Genomic DNA, 26,468 nt, shown 5'->3' with positions numbered 1-26,468 from the left:
TTATTATTTCTTCCTGCCTTGTCTCCTCGTGCGTGTCCTGAGATTGGGTCCTAACACCTTTTTGTGAAGCCCTAGTTGAGACAGTACGTACGTATTAATTTAACAATATTGGGCGACACTTGCAGTTGAAGCGCATCAGGGCCTCACACCAACCTGTATACATACTGAAACCCAGATTGTTCTGACAGTTGACTGTCTCGGTCTCTGAAGTCGACTCGTCTGACAACTGCTGAAAATATTACAAGAATCTGGCATCACTTAGGGAAAAGTCAAAACAGTCAGAGGAATAGTAGTTGGGATGCACCAATATTTATTTCTGATAGTAACTAGAAGAGACCCGAACTCAACGTATGTGCATTTACTAATTTGATACCAGTGCTCTCCTTTCCACAGTGTGATGATGATTTGCTTCACTCATCAGTCACATTTTTATTTTTATTTTTTATTATTTAATTTTGTCTAAAAGAAAAGTCACAAAAATGTAATAAAATTAAATTAAATACAATTAAAAAAAATAATCCCAAGTGCCCAATCCACATTGCACCGGACCCTTCATGCTCCTCCTGCGGGTGCTGGGCCCACAGGGAGGCGAGCCCATGTCGCCCATGAGCGAAGGCCCAACCACAAGGCACTCACCCATGTGCCCCAGGCCAGGCTCCAGGGTGAGGCCCCAGTAACCGTCCGGGCCGGGTACATGGACTCTTAGTTTTCTGCGGCATTTAGGGTCTGCTGAACCGTTCTTTGTCTGGCCCTTTGCCTAGGACCAATCTACCTTGGGAGACCCTACCAGGGGCAAAATGTCCCGGACAGCATAGCTCCTAGGGTCACTAGGGCACTCAAACTCCTCCACCACGGTAAGGTGACAGCTCAAGGAGCAGCTGACCCTGCTGAGGCTGCTGAGGCTGCTGACCCCACGACCCAGACTCGGATAAGCGGGAAGACGACAATGACAAATCTAAAGTGCACAGTGACATTTTCAAATGCACAGCTTTGTCTAGCTAATCCACATTTTAAAGTTCAATTCACAGTCAAAGCTCATATTACACTTTAAAAACTGGAGCCAGTGAATATTTACTTGTTTTTTTTGCTGCGAACCTTCAAACTACATTCGTGACCTGCTATTGTTGAGCAAATGAAAAAGACAAAACTAACATTTTTAATAACATTTAATGTTGATCCCAGGATCTAAAATACGAACTTGGCTGCATAAAAATAGGAGGAAGAAAGAGAGGAATTACTATGTATAATAATAAATAGAGAAAAAGACTCCACAATAGCAGAAAATTGCTCTCAAAGCACAAATTAGACCGTGAGCAAGACTGCCCTGAATCTGTGCTTACCTGCAATTTATATAAATACACAGAAAGACTCTGAAGCCCTTCGTGGATGAAGGTGAAGAAATGAAGATGGAAGATGCATAAAAAGAGCCTGAATGCTTATTTGGTATATTCTCTTTAGGATTACTGAAGGCGTAAAAACTGTTTCATTAACGGTGAAAATGCTTCATACATATTCATCTACAGTACATATTCTGCTTCATCACCATCATGATTAAAAAAAGAAGTGCTTGATAACTCAAGCAAACATTATATGAATAAGTGAAAGGTAAATCTAGCCATAGCATTGATATAAACACTCCTTGATCCCCATCTTGGTAGCTTGTTGAGCTTTCAAGCCCCTGACGTCTACCATATCTCATTTTTATCCTTGTGTGACCGACCACGACACCGACACGCCGACAATTCACCAACTGATGGATGTGCTTCACTAAGCCGTGGCCCTTCTACTGTCAATCTCTCTGTTCGTGCACAGTTCACATGCAGTTCACGGTGATAATGGTGGCAGGTTTAAATGTACTGCTCTGTGTTCTCTGTAATATTTGAAACAGAGTCTCCTTTATTTCTAACAGGTGCAGACAAACCCCTCGCTTTACGTTCTAGCTGGTAACTTTTAGCTATACAGGCTGATGTGACAATCAGCTAATAAAGCTAACATTTCCATATTTATTTTAAATCCATCCTCCAGTTAAAATCGTTATGTGCAGCAAACCTTGCACATGGGGTCCGATGCATTTTATTCATTGTGAAAACTGCGCATTAGAAGAATGGTCAAGCAGTAGATGTTGTGGTTCTCTCGTTCCTTGAAATAAGAAAAAGAGGATACGGAGTAAAATCCTGACATCCTGTTCAGACCTGGTATTAACATGCATCCTGAGTGATCCGTTCTCTAGTGACCAGCTTTAAGTTGAGGCGTGAACACGGAGATCGGATAAGGCAATATCTCCTGACAATATCGACGGATTTAGCTAAACGTAAATTACGTCCTATTGCATCAGCAGACTCTTGCATTCAGAAGAAGGGAAAGCCTTGTAATGTATTTTGTCCTTGCAGCTGTTAAATAACTTGACAATAAATAAATCCACACATAAATACGAGTAGTATGGAATTCTGTAATAATAATAAAAAAATAAATGTATTGGTACTTGGTTAATTAGCTCATGATGTTCATGATGACGTTTGCAAAGTAAACCTCAGCTTTGTGCAGGTTTACTTTGCCCGTGTCAGGGCCATAGACTGTATATAAATATGGACAATACGTCCCCACTTCCTTGCATTGGCCAAACTGACGGTAGTATCCCGGGGATACGGGGGGCGCCATCTTGCGTTTTTGGAGCCAGAGTCTGCGCAGTACGGTCTGAGAGTAGAGCCACGCAGAGCCGTGGCTCACTCTCATTTTCTGCTCTACCTCCACCAGTTACAAGGAAATGTCCGATTATACACGGTACTTGTTTTTGGCAACTCGTAGTCGCCATTACGAACAAAACTTATCCAAAAATTTGACAATTGACCATGTATCAGTGTTATAGTACGTGCATTTTTGTGTTTTAGTTCAGCCCAAGTCCCATCCACTAACATGGAGGAGGTGGCGCTTATGACCTATACTGTAGCCAGTCACCAGGGGGAGCTCTACTTGTTTTGGCTTCACTTTTAATGAGCGGTTACTTGTCCATATTTATACAGTCTATGATTAGGATGCACACACAACAAACACCGCTACCCTGTCGTAGCCAGAATCAGTTCTTGCAGAATATTGGTCTGGTAACATTTGGATTTCAAACGATATAGAGAAAAAAATACCTCTGCACACAACTGGGTAGTCCTACAACCAACCAAGTCATTTTGTCGTATGACTACCTCTCTGTTATTTGTCTTTCCAAAGCACGCCCAAACGATTTGGGCTGTGGTTGGGCTACAGTAGCTGAAACACTACATGTTATCCATTAGAGACAGCAGCTGTTTGCACAACTACACCTGAATGACGTCGACGCATTTTACTGAGATGTCAAAACCAAGGAAAGCTTCACCCACTGATATAAGGGAACTGCAGAATTATCCCGACTGTTTCTGGATCTACTTCAGGATGTCAGTGGTCCCATTTGGGACGCAGCCCTCAACACTGGAACCACGTATTAAACGCGTGGTGTCTATTTTTAAATGTGCAACTATTTCAGACAACACCTTCAGACTTGGTAAAAACTCCTTAAGGCCACGACCCACTAATGCAAATGTGATAAGTTTTAGACTTACGAAAAATTAAGCTTTAAGGATGACGACTTGTTTGACATATGTAACCCTGTTGGCCTACTGCAGGAAGCCAGTTTTACATTTTTATTATAAGTGGTTAACTGGACATGCAACACCTTTTAAATCCATTTCATACCCTTTTTCTCTTGTGAATGTGAATTTGGAAATGCTAAAATAAAATACACCACCCACGGAAAAAGTTTTTACAAGAAGAAAACGTCCACCACTTTGCACTATTTAGGTTGAGCTACTATTAGATTGGATTTCGCACATCAGTCAGTTCCCCTCCTTTCCCTTGGACTGCTGTTATATTGCCGGCATTCGCACTCAAAATGTCAGTTCATAGTATCTTCAAAGGCTATAAAGATCTAAATATCTCTAAAGTCTATCACCTACCCCGAGGTCCAGCCTTGGGCAGAGGCATTTATGATGAAAGAACATCGAGTTTGCAGCTTGATGGAATCTTTATCTGAACTTTTAAAGCCAAATGAGTCATTTTGAACACTGATCTCTATCAGATTTTAATCAGAAAAATGTAACCTCTCCCTAAGAAGAATTCTGGCTACCGTCACAGTTTTACAATTCATTCTTCACGGAGCTGCACAGATCTCAAAAGTGTGGAGGTGGAACAAAACACTCTCTCCTGTTTCTGGCTAACACGGGTGCGTTAAATAATGATGCTGTACATCTGAATGCTGATATCTGCGGTATTCTCCGGGGAGGAATACAAGCAAGAATTTAACCCTATTACTAGTGGAAACGCTGCAATACTCAGGATACGCGGCTCATTAGTGTGTGTGTGTGTGCGTGTGTTCGTCTACGTACAAAGGCGCACTTCTGCAAAACTTGGACGATGATGAAATGCGATGCAGACTGCTGGGGAGAATTTCAGAGGTTGTGACAGCCTTCTGGTTCATAGCATTGCTGTCATTCTCATTTTCTACCACGTATGTCATTTCTTTTTTGTTGGCTGTAGTATAAAAATTAAAAAACGCCTCCATGTGGCCTATTTTTTTTATTTTTTCCTGGAATCCAAAATGAAAGGAAACAAGCTCTCGGGATGATGTGCTTCCAGCAGATTTTTGAGTCCTGCAGCTATTTTATCCATATGGCTCCCGCCTCGATCTACTGGCTATGCAGCGGAGCTTTGTGCTGTCAAAACGATAGAGGTGCGGTATAATGGAAAAGCATAGGTTTCTAGGCTAAGGTGGCCGAGGGCTACGCCGCGGCCGGCCTGCAAGGCTGCGCTCTGCAAAACTAACCCTCATCTTCACACCTGCAGCTGGAAAGTAAAGAGGAGGGAGAGGTCCTTATGAGCGCCATCAGGCTCCACTGTCAAGTCTTAAGGGGCAGGAGGACTCTAAGCGTGCTGCCTAGGAACCCTGCAGGGCTAACGCAGAGAGAGAAAACACTAACAAAGGCTTCATCATCTCCTGACCTTTCCACAGCCGCTGGTACCTTCCCCAATATGATGAGCGTGTCACAGTCTCTATTGCCGTCCTCCCCCCCTCTCCCACCTCACCTCTTCTACTCTCACTTATTTCCAGCGCCCGTCTCCATTCGCCCTGTCTCTCTACTCCCCATCACACCGGGCCCTAATGAGGGTTTATTCCCGGTGAAGTGTTCGCCCTGCTGCAGGAAATGAAGATGTAGAAACCGCCAGCTGAGTTCTACCGCTGCCGTCTGACCTTCCTCGCCGCCTCCCCCTTCCGTCCACCTCCCCTCTCTCCGCTTAGATGTTTACCTGTCCGTGCGACTGCCGGCATTAGGGAGCTGCCACTAAACTGCTGTCGGTGTCGATGACTGTCATGTCAGCGCCCCCTCCTCCCTCGAGCTTTCAAAGCACGGGCATTAATGAGCCCTGCAGCGCAGGGAAACGCCGGCCTCCTGAGCCGCCTGAGCAGGAAAAAATGAAGTCGCCAAGGGGGGGGCAAAAGTGCGATGCTCGTGGGGAAAAGGAAGGAGGAGAGAGATCAACGGGGGAGCAGGCAATTATCCTTACTTTTGTGCTGCATGTGGCCATCGAGCCCAGGAGCAGCTCTACAACAAATGATATCTTCCACTGCCGGGGATACGATCACACCTCCCCACCATCACTCTCGTGCTTGTTCCATAAATCCAGAGAGATAAGTAAAGACAGACTATGTTTAGAGGAGGATCCCAAAAAATAATAACACCATATTTTATTTATTATGATACTATATTGCTTTGCCCACGCGTATTTCTTTCCCGGCATGCCCCTAAAACACACCGGAATTGAATTGTGAGATGAGTAGAGGAAGATAAAGAGAGAGAAACTAACCCTTATGAATCAAAAGGGGAGCGAAAGCGAGAGAAAGCGTTACCTGCGCCGATAAATAAATCAAAAGTAGAAAAGGGGAGGAATGATTTGATAAGAGGTAGAAGAAGAAGAAGGAGAAAAAAAAAAAAAAACAGTGTGAGGTTTTAACCCGCGGTGCCAGTATGCCAGCATCTGCGGCATCAATCCGCATTAACAGGCAGCAGGTGTAGCAGCAGCTACATTGTGGGAATTCTGACGCAGGGTCTTCGGCTGCCGATACTTTTTAATTGGCTGCCGTGGGGACGTGTCTTACAATGCCATCGAGGGCCGCTGTTATTTTTAAACCCGCGACTTTAAGGTTTTTCGCCGCGTGTCCGACGCGACTGTCAACTGCCAACCGCGGAGTGACAAGTGGCTTTAAATTGCCACAGTTTCTTTAGTGCGATAACTGTTTTATAGCACGAGGAGCAACAAGAGGGAGGCTGTAAAAGTCCCGTTCACGCACTTTAAAGGTGCAACTCAGAGATGATGAAAGACTGACATTGAGAAAACTGGGACAGGGAGACACAGCCTAACACTGCATGTATATATATATATATATATATATATATACACCGATCAGGCGTAACATTATGACCACCTTCCTCCAAAACAGTTGTGACTCATCAGAGAATGGACATGGGCCTTCTGAGGGTGTCCTGTGGTGTCTGGCAACATCCCACTGGATCATCCCACAGATGCTTGATCAGTTTGGGATCTAGTGAATTTGGAGGCCATGTTTTTTTTAGTTGTTCCTAAAGTGTTTTTGTGTGTGTGTCTGTGTCAGGCTGCATCCTGCTGGGGATGGCTGCTGCCATCAAGAAGTGTCATTGCTATGGGGCGGGGGTGCATGGTCTGGTCTAGGTGGGTGCTACATGTCTAAGTAACATCCACATGAATGAATGCCAGGTCCAAAGGTTTCCCAGCAGAACATTGAATTGTCACAAGATGGTTTAAATGTTATTTACTTCTCCTGTGAGTTGTTTTAATGTTGTGCCACATCATATAAAAGAACATCAATGGATTAAGAGCAGAATAAAAATCAGTGTTCTCCATTTTTGTGGATGTATTTTCCTATCTCATGGCTCCCTGCTGTGCGTCGTACGTCGATGAACCCGTTTTCTTGGAGCACCTACACGGTACAATCTACAGATCAGGTAAATACATCTGTGCCTTATTCACTCTTCACATTCCTCTCATCCACACACACAGCCACGTGTTTACGCTGTGATTCGTTTTTCATTACAGGCCATTAGAAGTCATGTGCAAAGGCCGAAGCTATATTTTTATGGTTCAAGCAGCGTTTGAAGCAAAGGGCACTAAAAATAAAACGACTGCTTTTTCTTGTAATGGGTATTGACTGGAAGTCACGGTTCAAGCATCTTATTTATTTGCCGCTAAGTCTCCACTCGCTTCAGTGTGGTCTACGGGAAGCTAGAGAGTCACGCTGTTAAGTGTCTGGAAACAGCAGGAGCATAGAGAGAGCCCACAGTGGGAAGAAAAAAAAATATACAAAATGACCTCCAACAAGGACAGACTTTATCCGGGCGTCTCAGCGACCAACTGTGTGAGTTTGTGTCTTTGTGCAGCCACGTATCTCCACGCAATATAACAGAACTGGAAACAAATTCTCAGATGAGGACCCCGTCTATCTCCTCAGTCTCGTGGATAAAGCAGGGGGCTTGAATTGTCTGATGCGTTATGCAAAAGAAGAAACAACTTGTTGCTTGTTAAGGCACCGCGGGACACAGACGCCGTAACCTACGTACGTAGCCTACGCCGGTGTGAGCCATTTATACTTGTGCGACTGAAACTTTCGTCAAAGACAAGTCCTACAAATGTTTGTATCTCTGAACCTCCCAAGTTAACCTTTCCTCGATGTATTCCATCTTTATTTATCCAAAACAATCAATTTGAAACTTGCGGAGATGGAGAAGCAGCCGGAAATGCTAAAGCGAAATCACGCTACTACCACGTGGGGGATGAACGACTTCGGATTTTTTTAAGTCATCGACTAGTCGTCACACATACAAACCCAGTATAAAGTAATGCTTTGGAACAATGAAATCTATATTCTGGACCTGAATACATATTGTCGCATCTCACACAAAAGAAGCTACGAACACAAACTATTGTCAGCAGGAGCCCACGTCAACACCATAAACACCATCAGTCTGATAGTAATTATATCCGGCTCTCGAAAAAAAACACGCTCTACAACCACAGCAACAACGTGAACTACTAGAACACAACACAACTGAACATAGACACATGAGCTTATCAAGACTGTGTGCTGCAGATATGTATCAGCGCCGTCAATAGCATTTAATAGTACTTCACAGAATAGTCGGGATTAAAAACAAATGCGATATATCTCCGAATCCTAGTAGCTTAAGGTCTAATAACTCTAGACAATGACATTCACCATCCTGCTAGTGTTGCCTTTTCAGACGAGTGTGCATTGCAGTAGTACTTTTGTTGTATTTCAGGACTGACATGTCACGGTAGTATGGGCTTCATCTTTAGTGAAGTATCTCCACATACTTGATGAACCGCTGCTAGTTTGCTGCAACGACCCCACTACAGGTTCCTCACCTGTCTTCTAGGAGGCGGCCATGTTGTTACTGTCACGTGATCGATAACTAGTCGACTTCCTGCTTAAAGCGTGAAGGCACAGCAGTAAAGACGTCTAGTTGGTACAACCCTTACTACCAAGCGGACCAATCACAGCTCTTACGTGTTGCCACACCATTAGGGACGTTATGCAATTGACGCAGAAGCCCAAACCGCATATTAGTGTTGCTATCTTGGCTAGAATTATTTCAAACTCTTTATGTTTGGATTGTAAAACCAACCATATGAATGGACATATTAAATAAAACCTGAGTTTAAATCATTATTCAGCAAATGTGGGCTCTTCTGGTTCTAGGCTTTCTGCAGATTCCCTTCAAGTACCATAAGGGAAGCGACAGCAGCTTTAGGGAACAAAGCAATAAGTAAAAAAATTAACATACATTCACATGGTAATGTATTCAGCACACGGGCAATGTCTTTCCCTGCAACAGAGGGACGTGGTTTTTAGCGAAAAGATCATGTTTTGAAAAGAGCAAAGCAGAAAGAATTTGCAAAAAGGATAATGAACAAATATTAGCTGTGATATTCTGGGATTCAAAATGAAGATAAACTATCCCAACCTCTGGAGGCCGATTATGTGTTGACGCGCGCACACATTACCGCCCCGAATTCATTACACGAGTCTCCTGCGGGCATTCAGCGCGAACACAAAGGAGCGCTTTGGCGAACAAATGGCCCGCACGTTCATCCCAAAATGTCTGTTTTATCAACAATGGCCGACGGCGGCGACGCTGGCACCTGAGACGTGGTCGAATAGAACTCCGGTAATTTGGTTTCACAATGTGCGCGCACAAAGATATGGCAAGTTTCTTCCGCCGTATCCTGCACCAGCCCATTGTGCAGCTCTGTAATTAAATCGAGACGTGGGGTCTAAACTCCCAACAGGTTGGCTGGCATGAGATGAAAAGTAAATTGGCTCTCATCTAAGTGACTTTACAGAGAGAATTGCATAAGCTGTATTTATAACTATTATTAAAATAGAAAGATTACTTATCTATTAGGCACCGCGATATGATGAGAAATAAAGTGTAATTGCTCCCAACTGCTCAGCCGGGACTTGTCTGATTGTTGGGAGATAATGACGGCGGGACGGGTAACTGAGAATACAGAACACACACACACACACACACACACACACACACACATAACGAGCACACACTGACTGAAAAATGGAAGCTGGGTTACCTTTCCAAAGCTGCCCTTCCCGATGGCCCGCAATATCTGGAAGTGGTCGAAATTTACTGTGAAGAGAAAGAGAAGCAGGTCAGATCCAAGTATTAGCTCAGCGCTGACTCTGTGCATTATCAACTCAACATTAAAGGTACTGCTGTCCTTTCCTTCCCAGCTTCTGTGAGACAGAAAATGCCCGGACATGCAAACACAAAGTCATCACATTTCATGTTTAGTTGCAAATCTTTTGCAATAAATAACCATCAGTGGACGTTTCTCTGGGAATGCGATGGCAGACCTGTACTATCTTGCTTCCTTCAAGTGGTTTGTGGTTGTTTCTGGCTGCAGGGGAGAAAAAAAAATAAGCTACCGATAACTACCCGGGAAGTAAAGTGAAACATTTATTATCCTGAGAGATTTCATACTAAGTGTCAGACAGAACTGCTGCACAGTGAAAGCAAAGGTTATGAGGAAACAGTCGGAAGGTAGACGGTGTCATTATTCCGTAGTCGTTATTTCGTGTAGTGAGTGTTTACTTCACAGTGAGTTCAAGTTGTTTCTAATCTTTTCTGTTCTGACGTACTGGTTACTAGTGCTGATTTAAGCTAGAGAAATCAGTTGCATTGTCCCCTGTACACCGATCAGCCACAACATTATAACGAATAAAAGTGAGAAGTGAATAACAGTGACCATCTTGTGGCAATTCAATGTTCTGCTGGGAAACTTTTGGACCTGGTATTCATTGGTGTGGATGTTACTTAGACATGTAGCACCCACCTAGATCAGACCAGACCAGACCAGCCCCCCCCCCCCCCCGGAGATACAAACATTAGCACAACTCGTCTTCAGCGAAATATCAGCGACATTTCTGCAAAACTTTCAGTCGCCACTGTTGAAAGTGAAGCAGGAAGAATAGCACAAGGTGTTGACCTGGCCTCCAAATTCACTAGATCCCAAACTGATCAAGTATCTGTGGGATGTTCCACAGAGGCCCCTCCCCTCAAAGGCCCCCCCACTAACAGCATCCTGTTGCCAGACACCACAGGACACCCTAAGAAGGTCCATGTCCATTCTCTGACGAGTCACCACAAGGGAGACCTACACAATATTAGGAAGGTTAGACTTAGACAGACTTTATTTGTCATTTAGATTTCTATCAAAATGAAATTTCGGTGCAATGGCTCAGAGTACAGTCATAATGTTATGCCTGTTTGGTACTGTATTATATTTTTCCCCTCTCAGTTGTATTCACAAGCTCTTTAACTGAGCTGCACTTTTGTTTTGATCCTTAAAGCAGGTATTGCTTTCAAGGGTTGTCTCTCAAGACCTCAGAACTCTCCTCAGGCTGTAATTAGTCAGGTTAATGATCTCGTTGCGTAACGTATTCTTCGCGGTCTTGAAGGTGTCCTCCACACCGGTTCACCTTGTCTGGCCTCCTCTCTTTTCTCTTTGATCACGCTGCGTATTACAGTCGATTCTGCAGTTAACTGCAGTCGTTACAGAAATAATCTTGTGATGAGTTTGCATGAAGCCTTGCGTGCTGCTTCCCACCAAGGTTACTGGATTGTTGCTGCTGCTGCTAAGTCGCTCTTGAGTGTAAAAGATGTGAGAACGGTTTTATCTCACAATGCAGTTTTGTCAAAGAGAGTTACTCTAAACTCTGCCAGCACTGACGGGAAGTTAAAAGCACGCTGGCAAATAATAAAAAGACGTATCTTGATTGAACATGAGTTATTTCCTTACACAAAGTGAGATTAGCGACAGCTTGGATTGAGATGAAAACATTAGAAACTGCCTTTGACAAAAGTCAACGGTGCAAGGTTGCGTACTTCAAACCACACACATAGCATAGCATGCACCTTGGCAACAAACATCCTTTCACAGAGCTTAAAATTATATGAGGTGCAGCTCGAACAGCGGGTGGAAGCTAAAGTTTATGGGCCTGTTCGGGATGGATTAAATAATCATGCCATTGTGTTCTGCTCCCAACTGCAACAATGAAGTATTTATTACTTCAGGCTTCCAAGCAATGGGGGAGAATTTCTCAGGACGGGCACGATTGCTCCTAGAACCAGCTGTTCCTCCCACTTCGCAGCTCTACTTTGTGATTAGATAAATACAAGTGTTCTTCTTTTTACCGAGGCTGAATTATGAATTCTGCTCAATTAGAGGTTTTAGGCACATGAACACACACACATTCACAGCATTCACACACTCTCCGGCTCACAGCTTCCTTGCCCCTTGACATGGGTTTTTATGCCAGTACCAGCTCCTCCGCGGGAGCCAATCACCCATCGAGGTCCCCCGTGGAGCCCACTCAGCATATCATCCTGGTGTGTCAGCAGCTCGCCAGCCCCCCAAGGAGGAAAAGATGTTTTCATTCTCCCGCTGCCTCCACTGTAAATCCAATTCACTCACACGACGGGCTGCTGTTGACTGCAGCGTTTGGCCTTTGGCCCTTGTCCCAACATCCAGTGAAACTTGAGAACGGTTGATGAAGCCACCATGCTTTTTTTTAAATTTATTTATTTATACTTCGCCCACCCGTCACCTTGCATTATCTTGAGTACCACTTGACCGTGACATGACACAAGCTGCAAAGTCAGTCAGCAGTCTGTGTGTCCATTGATTGAAGATAATTTTCACAGGCTTTATCAGAAAAACAGATTAGGATAATTGAAGTATTTCTTATTCAGCGTGGACGGACCGTGGAGGGTTCCCTTGTTTGTTTAACAAATCAATGCCCTGTGTCCTTTAATCATCCGGTTTCTAAACACTCTCTGGTTGGCGTGTGTGGAGATAAACCATTTGAAGCCGGTTAAGAAAAGCCCTCTGACACTGGAGCTGTCAGCTGTTGAAAAGGCATTCATTGAAGAACATTTCAAAGGCTCTTCAGTTAATATATTGGACAGGTAAAGAGAAAAACTCCCAGATGAAGTTTGTCAAGGCTGGTATTGAACAATAAACCATTTGTGCGCTGGCGAAGCCGTTAATCGACTGAACTGGAAGCACTCCACCTCTGACTGGTGATTTATGTCACCGCTCAGCCGGCATAGAGGAGGTGCACTCTATGTTTTGATTTAGGTCGGCGCAAAACCTGTACGACATGAAAAAACGTCGAAAAATACCTCATGGCTGCACGTAGGGGATGGCTACAGGAAACGCCATGTCCGCAGTAATCAGCCCTTTATAGCACGGATCAAGGCCTGAATCATCTTTGCCCCTTAATCTAAAGAGAAGCTAGCCTGGTTAAATGTAAGGGGGCGAGGGGGGGGGGGGGGGGGGGCTACTTCTGTTTTGCTTCCCATTACCAGATGACTCATACTTCAAGGAAGTGCTGCGATACTGGGTACATGGATCGATGGTTAAAAATAGTTGAGTGTGATGGGAGCGATTGTGTTATCGGTCATTCTGAGGATGTTTGAAATAATATTTCTTGGATTTTCTGACAGACCACCTTTACAGCGATGCCTCACGCTGAAGTCAGACTAGTCAGACGATACATTATAAAAAGTATTGACCTTACGAGGAGACGTTTTGCATTAAATTAAACCCTTTTAAAGGCCAAACCAAGCTGAGCTGGTTTTCCATTTTGGTCATTGTCTGCGCCAGAGTCTCCGTTTATTCCCGGTAATTCTGTGATGTCAGCGTGGTGTCTCCGTACCTGAGGGTCCTGAAAAAATCTACATGGTACGGTACAGTAGACGAATAAAAAGACAGAGAAAAATGCCAAACATTCAATAGCGTCTAATTCGCTTCTAGGGCTGCCTGAACAAGAACAAAGTTCGTTCTGCCGAACTCCAAGTGCAGAACTCCAGGGCAGTTGTCATAGGCTCCTCCCACGGCAGCGTACATCACACGCGCAAAGTATTGTGGGAGATGCAGGAGACGGACAATGAGACGCACTTTTCTTATTATTTTTGGATGTCAGCCGCTGGATTATGGCGTTCATTCAGCGTACACCCACATACAGTATGTCGATCTCTACCCAAGAGAGATTAGCGGGCACACTGCGAATATTAGCATCTGGGAGCTCACAGAGTGGCCAGTTTCTGACCAATCACAGAATAGTAATAACCAGACACGACACCAGAAAAAAGTTCTGCCCGGTTGATGTGTCGAGAAAAAAACGCGAAAACTCCCCACACGAGGGCTGCAAGAACAAACTTCCATAATGGATCATTTAATGGATAAATGATTCATTATGTCAAAGGGGAAAAGACTATTAACTCTTAATATATAAGAAATGTACCATAAAGCAAGTTTGTCTCTTAGCACACGCCATTTTGCAGGAAGGCCACATAACGTAGACGTAAAAAGACTTCCGACGGTAATTGCTTGGATCACAAGGCGTATCGAAGCGAGTCAGTTCTCATCCAGAACTGAATGTCCTGTACTGGACAGTTTGAGATGAATGCACACACCTCATTACACCCCCTTGTAATGAATAAGGATGAAAGCAGGTACCGTGAAAAAGGGGGTTGGCCCAGGAGATAAATAATTTAGTCTTATAAATTGGAAACCAGGTTTGTGATGATGTTTGCCGCCGTCTTATCTGAGAGTAGACCGTTTGTTGGGGGAATGTTGACGAGTTTTAGATCTGGGATAAACAAGAAAAGAGTTAGTTCTTACATCAACCCATGTGGACGGTCAATATGTGGCGTCCTGGGCTCATTTTCAGACAATCTCTCCTGGAGGGCATCCCGTGTGTTGCTCTTGGTTACAACCTGGTAATACAGATGTTTGAACGCTCTCTACTTTGCCACCTCTGTACACCTTGCCCATCATTGTGTGAAGTGGGTGTGAATTTGGTAAAGTCACAAGACTTGTAAGTTCTGCTGTCAGACATCATCAAACAAGCATGTGTTGAGGTGTGCTATCTCTAGGGGAGCCATAGGAAAACGCATCATCATTCTTATCTGGAAAAAAAAAAAGAACTTGTGAATCTATGCACCCACCACTCTATTTACAGTTTTCCATTCCTGCTTTATACCATTTAATACCGCATGGAAACCAATGCAGACGGTAGCCGATGGAAGCTAGACCAACTCCACCACCTGCAAATTTACTGTAGGGGGAAAGCTGATCTGGAGTCTCTCCATTGGGAAATGAAGATGCTCTGGCAAAAATCTGCCCGGGCCAATCAAATCGTTTGGGCGGGGCTTTATGTGGAGATTGACAGGAGAGTAAAACATGGATTTTGTTTACAGAAAAACGACTGCCGCTGGAAACAAGCCTCCAAGAGTCCAGTATCGCGTCGTTGTAAAAGATACTGACAGTAAACCAACTTTAAAGAATAGTAGGACTATCCAGTTACATGCAGAGGTATTCCTTCATATCACACCCCATAATGAAATCCAAATGGTGTGTTACCGGACTCATATTCTGTCTCAATGCGGCACCAGGTTTAGCAGTCAGAGCCAATCCATATGAGAGGATTAGCCACGTATAGAAGACTGTGCATCAAAGTGCAGACACCACATATTTGTCTTCTGCTTGGAAGCAGGTAGCATTGTGGGGTTTACCTCCTGATTTAGCATTAGCTGGAGGTGGGTTTTGCCTAGAAAAGCCCCAGCGTGCGCTTTCTTCTCTCATGATTACTCTTTGTCTACACGGACAGGGGGCTGAACGGATCAGGATGTGAGCTTCAGAAGCCGACGGCTGACTTTTAAGGAGGAGCTGCATGAGTTAGCATCGTGCCTGCTGTGCCCACATCTGCCTGGAGCACTGCCACACACACACACACACACACACACATACACATACACACACAAACATCAATCAGGCATAACATTATGACCACCATTAGGACCTTGATGAGGAACCGGTGCATGTGAAGCCTTCAGATTGAGCTGAGACTGTGGGCATGTGTTTCTGAGTACACAAGCAACCTCAAGGGACCATGAGCATGCATATACACCGATCAGGCACAACATTATGACCACCTTCCTGATATTGTGTAGGTCATCCTTGTGCCTCCAAAACAGTTGTGACTCATCAGAGAATGGACATGGGCCTTCTGAGGGTGTCCTGTGGTGTCTGGGAACAGGATGTTGTTAGTGGGGGGCCTTTGAGGGGAGGGGCCTCTGTGGATCATCCCACAGATACTTGATCAGTGGTTTTAATGTTGTGGCTGATAGTGTATGTATAAATGAATCTGAACTTGGAGTGAGGCACAAAACTTCTTTACTCATATTTTGTCATCCATTATGAATCCTAAGATAATGTAATTTTTATGAGACGTTCTTTATTAATCACCATCACAGTCGCTGCTGCTCCGAGCACAAAAAGTAACGTGTGAAGGGAGGAGAGGTGATGTTTTAGTGAAGTTGGAGGGAATAATGAAGAGCTCAGAGTGAAAGTCAGTTCTGGAACAGAACCTTCTGGTGTCTGTTAAAAAGGTGAAAATGAGAGGACTCTCACCTTTCAGCATCGCAGTGATCCGAAAGAACACATCTAAATCCACAAAAGAATAACTGGGTTTTGGAGTGACCCAACCAGAGCTGAGACCTGAGCCCTACGGGGGATCTGAGGAGGGCCGTGGACGGGTGATTGACAGATCTGGAACGTATTTGCAAAGGAGAGTGGAAAAATATTCCCAAGTCAAGAAGTGCCAAGTTGACAGACTCTTATCCAAAGCGACTGAGTGCTGTAATAAAATCAAAGGGTGCTTCAACTAAGTGCACACTTATGCAGTTTATCTTTTTTCTCTGGAATGTGTCGCTTTGGCGTTCAGTAGCATCGGATAGGTTGGTGTCTTTAAATTAAACATGCGAAGGTGCGTAGTTAGACCTTAGTAATTTTATACAAGTATTTGCTGTTTGGAGAGAGATACGTCTTGATTTAGAACAAAAAGATGCTTGGTGCTATTTGCGGTAAAGTCACCAGCTTCATTTTGATTCAAACCTGAAATATGGGCCTCGTTCAGACCTTGTGTGAGCTTAAAACCCGGGCAATCCGACTACAAGTGACCAGCTTCAAGTAGCTGTGTTCACACCTGGCGTTAAAATACATCTTTACATGCGTCCCCATCCAGCACTAGAGAACAGATCTCAGTTTCGCGCTTCCAGGTAAACACTGACGTCATTTGTGGCACATATAATACTGTATACAGTTGCTGTCTCTAATTGATTGCTACAGCTGTATCAAGAACAGCAGGGGTCTTCCACTTATGCAAGAGCACCCCTGTTGAGTAGGTGGTCTTTCAAATGCGCAAAGATCGGATCACTCAAATGCGTCCTCAATGTGTCCCGAGTGTGTTCACACCGGTGCTTTAATCTGGCCACTTGCGAATGGGTTCCCTAGGACGGATGTTGGTCTAAACAGGCCCACAGCGAAACACAAATAGAAACAGATGCATGAGCAGACAAGATGTAATGTCCTTTGGGTTGACGTAATGAGATATGCCTTTCTCAAAGTTGTCCTTTGAGAACACATCACCATTATCTAACCGAGGAAATGACCAACCTTCAGTTGGGTTTCACGTAAAACCACCAAAAGAAAGAAAGATTAAGTATTAACTGATACATTCCTCAGTAAATCAAAACACCACACACGTCATTCCACTTTCCAAGACGCGGTCTCTAATTTCACCCCAGGTTTCCCCAAAGAGGATATATCTAACTGGAAGAGAATCACCACATGATCAATACAGCGGACCAGCGATACTCTTCCTGCTGTCACCTGAAATGGATGCATCAAGTCGAGCTGGAAGGCTACGAAGGGCTGTGGAACGAGGCGAAGCACTATCCTAATGGGGAGGCAACCTAATACCTTAGATGTCAGGAGAGCTTGAACGCATTGATCTACGCAATAGCACTTAATACGGTGGAGCCACGGTTCTTCGTGCTCGTTCCGTTCACATCCCAAAGTGTTGTGCTGGGAGAGATGGAAGATTTGTCACATATTCTGACACATGTAGAGATGCCATATTTTTAAAAAATCTAACTGCTCTCTATGGATGCTTATTATAGCAAAAACAGAGCTAACAACAGCTAACTTTGAAGGATTGGTCTACATTTTATTAAAAACATAAACACAATCAATCTGTCATACGCTTTCATCCTTCCAAGTTTTTAAGTCGCACCATCTTTTCTAGATGTAACCTTTACCATTTGCAGGATTCATTTCCTTCCGTTATCTTTTCATAAATGAGACTGAAGGTCGAGGTAGCTCGCAAATGTCTCGGGCTGATGAAGAAAGGCGTTGACATTACATGCCGATGCTGGATAACGCTTTGTTCACAGACTTCTGCAGATGTGCTTCCACCCTGGAAAACACATAAAAGGTGCTACACGCTCTGATTAGTGACTTTCATCACTGTCATAACGCCGCTAATGTACGACACATAACTTTCTGCCTAATAATGCAGTTAATGGATGCACAGTTTGCACAAAAACTCAGCACGGCTGGCGACAAATGAATCAGAATTTCGACAACTACTGTGCTAATGAACAAATATCAAAGCGAGGTCGAGCCTTTTAAAAATGCAAAGTAGTTTTCGCGGAGAACACAGAAAGTGAACGCTGAAATGTTAATGCGGAGCACATTTAGAGTACGACCCAGCCATCACATCACACTGAGTGAATGCCCACTGTGTGGACAAGTCTATTGGACTGGGATCAAAAAACCTCCTAGCATCGATTCCTTCCTGTTCTGCCTTTTGAGAATACGCCTCTGCTCCTAATCCAATCCTATGCTGTCTGCTCTGCACTGTGTTATCGGTATGTGTACAAGCTATTTCTCAGATATTGCTGACAGGTTTTAACATTTGCATACGAGTGCACATACCCACTGTGCCGTATGCCTGGCAGATTTACAGGCATCTGGATGTGGTGGGAGCTACGTGCTTTGCAGTAGTTCTCATGGCGGTAATTCAGAATCACCACGCCGTCCCGAGCAGAAGGATCAGAGTCTATTGTGCACGTGACACTGTGCAATGCAAGTAAGATCATATTAAGATGTACTGTATAAAAAAGCTGTTTGCTTTACAGCAGCTTCTTCTCCCACGTGATTACTGAATATTTTATGGCAGTAGTAAGCCATATTTCATGGTCTGTAGTAGTGGAGCTGTTGCCGGGACACACTAGAGTCTTTGATATTGAGCAGCAGCAGCAGCAGCAAGAGCAGGAAGACCTCAACTCATTTAGCTACTGGCGTTTTCCAAGTCTAAGCGCTGGTTACAAGATATCTTGATTTTGACCTTGCGCTGATCTTCTTTGATCTATATTGATGGGATTCTCATTATCATGTATGGGGAAAAAGAAGCCTGGCATGTTCTTTTGATCAGCACAGGGACTGCTGCATGTGCCTTGGACGGCGATAAAGGGGAATGCACTGGCTGGAATCTTTATATTAGACGCACACCTCGTTCTCAAGTAGCTCCAAGTTTAAAGACTCGTGGAGGAGCTTCTTGAACAAACAGAAGTGCATTTGCTTTTAGGACAAATTACATGTGTCAGTCCAGTTTAGGCAGATGCAACGGCTGCAATGGCGCGCCGGCATTATCAATTATCGATCGAGGAAATAAAATGCAAACATGTTTACGTTCACTGCCAGTTATGCAGGCTCCCGCTGTCGGGAATGGTGAACTTATCCGAGAACCTGATCGTGAAAAGAGTGGGAATTCTTTAACATCTTAATAAAATGAATGCTATGAAAAAATGAAACGTAGCTGCACGAGGATCTCTGCAGAAAAACAGCATCAAAACAAGCAGCACGCGTATTCAGACTATTAGAGTTTTGTCTGGACCTATAGACCTATATCCCACAGATACTTGATCATTTTGGGATCTAGTAAATTTGGAGGCCAGGTCAACACCTTCTGCTGTTCTTCATGTTTTTTTTTGAGTTGTTCCTAAATGTTTTTTTTTTGCAGCATAATGGAGGAGTGTCATTAATATGAGGGGGGGGGGGGAGGTGCCTGGTCTGGTCTAGGTGGGTGCCACATGTCTAAGTAACATCTACACCAATGAATGCCAGGTCCAAAAGTTTTCCAGTAGAACAATGAATTGTCACAAGATAGTCAATGTTATTCATAATGTTGTGGCTGATCGGTGTATGATGTTGCAGCATAAGGTTGAAAGATTAATGGTAGAAGTTATGGGTATTATTTAGTATTAAGTCACCAAAGGAGTGGTTTTCTTAATCTACAACTAAGAAAATAACTGAGATGAATTGAGCAAACGTTTAAATCTTTCTGGCAGTCGTGACACAAATACATCTCTCTCTGTCTCTCTCTCTCTCTGTGTTTAATGAACAATTTGTTTGTGGCGAAAGTTATTTTTCCATCTGGTGATAAAAAGCGCGAGGCCCTGCCGTCTTAAATGTCAAACTGACAACAGAGAAGTGCCTGTGCGGCGCGCTGAAGGCCACGTCTGATGAATCTGTTTACTTAAATCACTATCATCACCGAGCAGCCATCATCATTTTTTTCTATGTACACTGGAGCGCTAATACAGTCTAATTGAGGGGGTGGGGGTGGTGGTGGTGGTGGTGGGGGTGCTCTCCAAACAGAGCAACTCGTGAATATTTACGCTTAGCAGCGCTGAGCTTATTGTCTTACAGGCGTGACAGTTTCAGCTACGGATCTCAACTGATTGAGGACAAGGATGGGGAGACGAGCGCTGAATTCCAGCTGAATTCCTTTCCTGCATGTGCTTTTACAAACCACAAAGTGTTTTTTTCATTTATTTATTTTTATCTTCATCTTCTGGGCAGCTTTCATGTCAACACAAAAGGGTCAGACTGCTGGAAAATTAAAAAAGCCATTAACGTTTCTACCCCCCACCCAACCCCCCACCCCCCGGCTGTGTTTGTGTGCCTCGCTAATGTAATGAACTTCTATTTGAAAAGCACAAGTGGGCCGCGTGATTCACACGCCATACCTTGTTGCTAAGGTTACTCATCAAATTCGAATGAAATTGATTAACCAAGATCAACATCAGGGGACGTGCACGTCAAGTGCCAAAGTTTTATTGGCTGATTCATTACCGGGAGATAGAAACGTCTGTTTTTTATTCTCCCCGAGCAGAGAAATACGCCTACTGCTCTGCTCCCCTGATTCATGTGAATGGAGACGCCGGCCAATAATCAGGGCCGCCGTGTCTAGTGTTTAATGCTTTTTTTTTCCTCTTCTGCTTCGGCTCTCGTTATTTACCTTTTAACCTTTTTGTGAATGAGGTATTTGCTGCTGTGAGTGAGTAACATCTTCAGATATCTGAACTTATTTCTTACCTCTTACAAATCTTGCAAAATATTTATTGGTCTATCTTTTTCTGTCAAGATCCGCCGTTTGACTTTTTCTCAGTTGACTCAAATTCAAACACTCAAAGCCAACAGACTGTTAAACATATCAACTAAACGACTGACCATTTTAAAATTACAACAAAATGAAAAAAAAAAAAAAAACCAGCAGGTTGTGATGCACAATCATCAATGACGTTTATGAACCTCATCTTACAGAGCGACCATTTAGCCAACAATTCATGTACTTAAAGGTAGAGGTAAGGTGCTTTATTTGACATTATACAATGAAACTGCACGGTCGGATGGAGGGTTAGTCCTGAGCTGCTGCAACTGAGCGCGCCACCACTATGGGCCAACCTGACCCGGCGCCTAGCACCCATGTTTTTTGATGATGGTGGGAGGAAACCGGAGTACCCGGAGGAAACCCATGCAAACACGGGGAGAACATGTAAACTCCACACAGAAACTCCAGGATATTCGAACCAAGGACCTTCTTGCTGTGAGGCACCACTGCTAACCGCTATGCCGCCCAAAGGTCAGTATCTGACCCAGAGTCTAAAACCAATTTTCCAATTCAAATCAATCTTCATTTAAAAGATTTTTTTTTTTTAAATATATGCCATTGCCTGTATCCTCTTGTTAGGAATTTCAGTGAGATCTCACAAGGGGCCGCATTGCATGACTCGTCTTTTGCATGACTAGTCTCACTAGACCACTCAGAGGGATTAGTGCTCGTGTGGGGGAGATCCAAAACATGACAGAAGCTACAACTCTGAGAGAGCGTGCGGCAGCGTTTTGGATTTAGAAACTATGACGACAGAGAAACAAAATCCACATGCAAGATGCGCCAACTGTTGTAGAAATACCACAAATCTCTGAAACCAATGACGTTAGTTTTGTGAAAAATCTCTTTCATGGCTAACCAAAATTGTTTTGAAACTGTAATATATCAAAGTATAGCTCTAATCTGAACCAATATGGATCTGCTCTCTCTGTGAAAACAGTACCAAGGGCTTATTCATTTAAGATAATGAAAGCTTTTTTATTATTCATTAATTTACTGGTATATGTAAAATCATATATGAAATGTACACCAATCAGCCACAACATTAAAACCACCTTGTGACAATTCAGTGTTCTGCTGGGAAACTTTTGGACCTGGCATTCATTGGTGTGGATGTTACTTAGACATGTAGCACCCACCTAGACCAGACCAGGCACACCCACCCCATAGCAATGACACTCCTTGATGGCAGCAGACACACAAAAACGCTTTAAGAACAACTAAAAAAAAAAAAAAAAGAAGAACAGCACAAGTTGTTGACCTGGCCTCCAAATTCACTAGATCCCAAATTGATCAAGTATCTGTGGGATGATCCACAGAGGCCCCTCCCGCCACTAAGAACGCCCTGTTCCCAGACACCACAGGACACACTCAGAAGGCCCATGTCCATTCTCTGATGAGTCACCACAAGGGAGACCTACACAATATTAGGAAGGTGGTCATAATGTTATGCCTGATCAGTGTATATAAAATTTGCTCAGTAGCTCCCCATTAGTCCTACAGAACCATTAACAATTTTAAACATGATACACTCCTGTAAATGTATACTAGAGTGCTAATAAGATGTTATTGTCTACCCAGACAGTAACAGTAAACTTCATGTACAGTAGGTGTGAGCATCGACGGTTTTTCCTGAGCCGTGGAGTTGAATGAGGTATGAAATAGCTGCACAGGCGTCAAGTAAATCTCCACAAACAGGGAGCCATGCCGCTCGGAATGAAAGAAGAGATGTGAAATTGGACCTCTACGCACAGAGAGAGAAATCACTACGGGAGGCCGTATCGTACATCTAAAGGCTGTCAAGACGGAGAGGCACCAAGACGAGAGCACTTCAGAGGATAATTCTGCACTGCAGCACGGGGACGCTTGCCACGCGCGGTACTGTCACAAAGAAGCATCATCTGGACCGTGTGAAAACTTCTGAGGTTACCATGGCGACGCATCCCCCTTTGTGTTTGTGTGTTTCTTCTCTGTCTGTTACGCTGCAGTGCTGCCACGTCGTCACAGTCCATGCATCGGTATAATTAATTCACTGTGATTCACAGCTCCTGGGCCAGGATCGGCACACTGTGTGTGTGTGTGTGTGTGTGTGTGTGTGTTCGTCATGCGTTGGCTCATTAATAAAACAGTGAAAGTATTGTGCTGGATTTTACTGTATGGTGAACTAATGTGTCTCTTATATATATATAACTGGGGCGAGACAATACATATAGATCTCCTGCACGATGAAGGTCAGGTTTACTGTAACTGCATGGGGTCAAGTTTCTACTGTGGAAAAGTGATAGATTTATTGGATAGCTCTGTTTGACTCCTCAAAGGTCACCATGAAACCAGGTCAGCCACCGCACGCTTGCTAAAAGTAAAAGAAGAGCAAAAGATACGTCACCACCACCATCACTGCTTTGTCTCTTAGAGCAGAAACAAATAGTCTGTGGTTCGTAGAAAAACAACACGAGATAGAAAACAAGCCTTTTTGCTCCTAGGGCTATGACTCACCTAGCTGAGGGTGTGTCCTGCACCGTTGGCACTAATGGGAACCTTTGTCACCAGCTTTTTAAATTCTGCATGGTGAATTTCCAGAGGAATGATTGGAAGGCTTCCCTTGTTTTACCTCTTCATCTAATCTGAACATTCACACACACTAATATTTTCACAACAACGTGATCATCTAGCATGAACAAACTGAAGGCCATCTGATCATCATGATTCAGGAGATGCCCAGGTCTTTGTAGCTCTTCCAAGCCTCCCAGCTAGTAGTGAAGCTTGATACATACTCAACGAGAAGTGAGAAATTTGTTCCTGCTCCTAGGGCTGCGAGAACAAGAACAGAGTTAGTTTTGGCCAAGTAATTTATATTTGACAAGAAACTGAAGTACCGAACTCCGGGTAAGTCCTCATAGGGCCCTCCCACTGCAGCATACGTCAAGTGCTAAGCATTGTGTGCATCTAGGAGCTTACAGAGTGGCCGTTAGCATTTCCGCTTTTTCCACATTAACCACGCCCACTTCCAATTCATGACCAATCACAGACGGACGATATTTAGATCCGTGTATATCCATATAGTGGAAGTGACTGGGGCACCGAAAACGCAGCCTCTAAATAACGCATTATCTGCCGCGAGACTTGTTCATTTCACCAATATTTTGTTATGATACACTAGTGCTATTCCCCGTTGAGTCCGGAGTTACCTGTTATCATCATCCGGGGTCTGTAGATTGACCTACTAACCTCTTACCTGGATGATGTCATCTCTGTCATCTCATTACCTGTAATTTGCTACTGCTAGATTTTTGCAACATGGATGAATATTTTTCCAATTCTGAGGTTGTGGACGACGACTTTGTTTATGATGGACGTCCTTAGCGCTTTGAGCCAGAGTATATCATAACAAATATTGGTGAAATGAACGAGTTTCGTGGCAGATAATGCGTTATTTAGAGGCTGTGTTTCGGTGCCCCATTCACTCCCACTATATGCATATACGCGGATCTAAATATCGTCCAAACGACTCCGAATGACACCAAAGTTATATGGGTGAGTAAACGATCGTATTTTATGCCAGATTTAAAGTCCAGGTTGTAAAAAACAGCAGCTCCCCTTTAACCATTCTAGTTTACCGTATTGAATGACTAACGCAGACTACTGCCACCTGCTGGCATGAAGAGTCACCCGTCTGCACCTTCTGGCAAACATCGCACTGAAATCTGAGAAGCTGCGAAGGGTTTTAACAACAATCCGCAGAAGAAGGAGTGATGAAAATATTCTGTTTTAGCATTGGTCCACAGCCAGCTTGATAAAATCTAGATTTTTATCCACACTTGTTCTCATTCTGCATCCAATCAGTCAGAACAAGCTTCTATAAAAGGCATTTTGCAGTTCTTTTTGGTATAATTAGTATTTTAAATATATCGAAAGTCTATATCTTACCCTGCAAAAGTAATAATATTCACTGTGGTATGTGCAGTATGTATTTGAATTAGCTGGACCTGCTGGGATATTCCCACAGTATGCTGCAGTAAAATGTTGAGACTGGATACACTTGTTAACACCACTCACATGCATTGACTTCTGCATAATAAGCTTTGTCGAAAGCCACTCCGAGCTCCCTGCTTCCTGCATATTTCAAACGTGTCCTCCCAATTAAGAACCACAATTTCAACAGCCGACCTCAGCTGCCTCCACCGTCCTCGTGCATTTTCCGCAGGCCCCGGTTTCACAAACCACTGGGCTGCGACACATCGCAGAGGAGAAATGGACCACAGTCCGGGGTTAAAATGCCATAATAACCTTTCGGCTGTTCACAGGACGGATACATTAGGGATGTATTTAGAGCACAGTGGGAGGCGGTGGGAGGGACAGGAGGACAGGAGGAGGAAGAGCAGTCACAAACAGCCTCTGACAGGAAGGAAAAATTGTGATGGTATATATTGTAAACGGAGTGTGATGGTGCCCTGCGAAGACAGCACTCTTTATTTTAAGCCCCTCAAAGGTGAAAAGTACATCGAGGCCTGAATAATGCATCTTCACTTTCAACGCGAGCTGTCCTCACATGAACACAGTCGTACACCGATCAGCCACAACATTAAAACCACTGACGGGGGAAGTAAATAACCATCGACCATCTTGTGACAATTCAATGTTCTGCTGGGAAACTTTTGGACTTGGCATTCATCGCGGTTTATGCTTCAGCGTCAATTTGCCAGACCCTACGCAGACTCTAACGCCGTAGCCTGACGTGCACCTCCCCAGAAATGTAACTACGCATAACGGTGACGCAGACCCTAAAGAGCTGTGATTTGTCCGCTTGATAGGAGTGTATTTCTGCTTTAGTATTTCCAGCTGCTTCCCCATCTCTGCAATTTTCGAATTAGATTGTTTTGGATCAATAAAGATGGAACACATGGAGGAAAGGTTAACTGAGGGGGTTCGGAGATACAAACATTAGTACGACTCGTCTTCGGCGAAATATCAGTGAAATTTCTGCGAAGGTTTCAGTCACCACTGTTGAAAGTGAAGCAGGAAGAACAGGACAAGGTGTTTATCTGGCCTCCGAATTCACTAGATCTCAAACTGATCAAGTATCTGTGGGATGATCCACAGAGGCCCCTCCCCTCAAAGGCCCCCCACTAACAACATTCTGTTACCAGACACCACAGGACACCCTCAGAAGACCCATGTCCATTCTCTGATGGGTCACAACTGTTTTGGAGGCACAAGGGAGACCTACACAATATTAGGAAGGTGGTCATAATGTTATGCCTGATGTGTGTGTGCTTCAGTGGGATGGTATTGATTCCAGGAAATCAGTACAGCATTGAGTATGAACAGCAAACGTACAGTAGAGTCAATACAAAAACCTATAAATTTGTTCTCCAAGCACAGAAAGAGATCTTATACTTTAGAAATGTGAGCTGAAGTACACCACATATGGCACCGCATTTAAGTGTGT

The 26,468-nt window shown here is 43.9% G+C and overlaps 1 protein-coding gene across 2 annotated transcripts in view; it reads right to left on the bottom strand.

Annotated features, from left to right (window-relative positions):
• Positions 1-26,468, bottom strand: part of stk32c (serine/threonine kinase 32C) — an 88,669-nt gene that overhangs the window by 51,634 nt on the left and 10,567 nt on the right. Inside the window, exon 2 of one of the 2 annotated variants that reach the window (XM_084562291.1) lies at positions 9,724-9,779. In XM_084562291.1, the coding sequence (XP_084418417.1) occupies positions 9,724-9,779 (56 nt within the window). Of the gene's footprint in view, positions 1-9,723; positions 10,080-26,468 lie in introns of those variants that run through there. The other variant, XM_084562290.1, reaches the window with a different exon arrangement.

Source organism: Chelon labrosus, assembly GCF_963514085.1.
Source record: "Chelon labrosus genome assembly, chromosome: 15".
Classification (NCBI taxonomy): domain Eukaryota; kingdom Metazoa; phylum Chordata; class Actinopteri; order Mugiliformes; family Mugilidae; genus Chelon; species Chelon labrosus.
The sequence above is the reverse complement of the archived record's forward strand: the minus strand, read 5'-3'. Positions and strand labels throughout refer to the sequence as shown.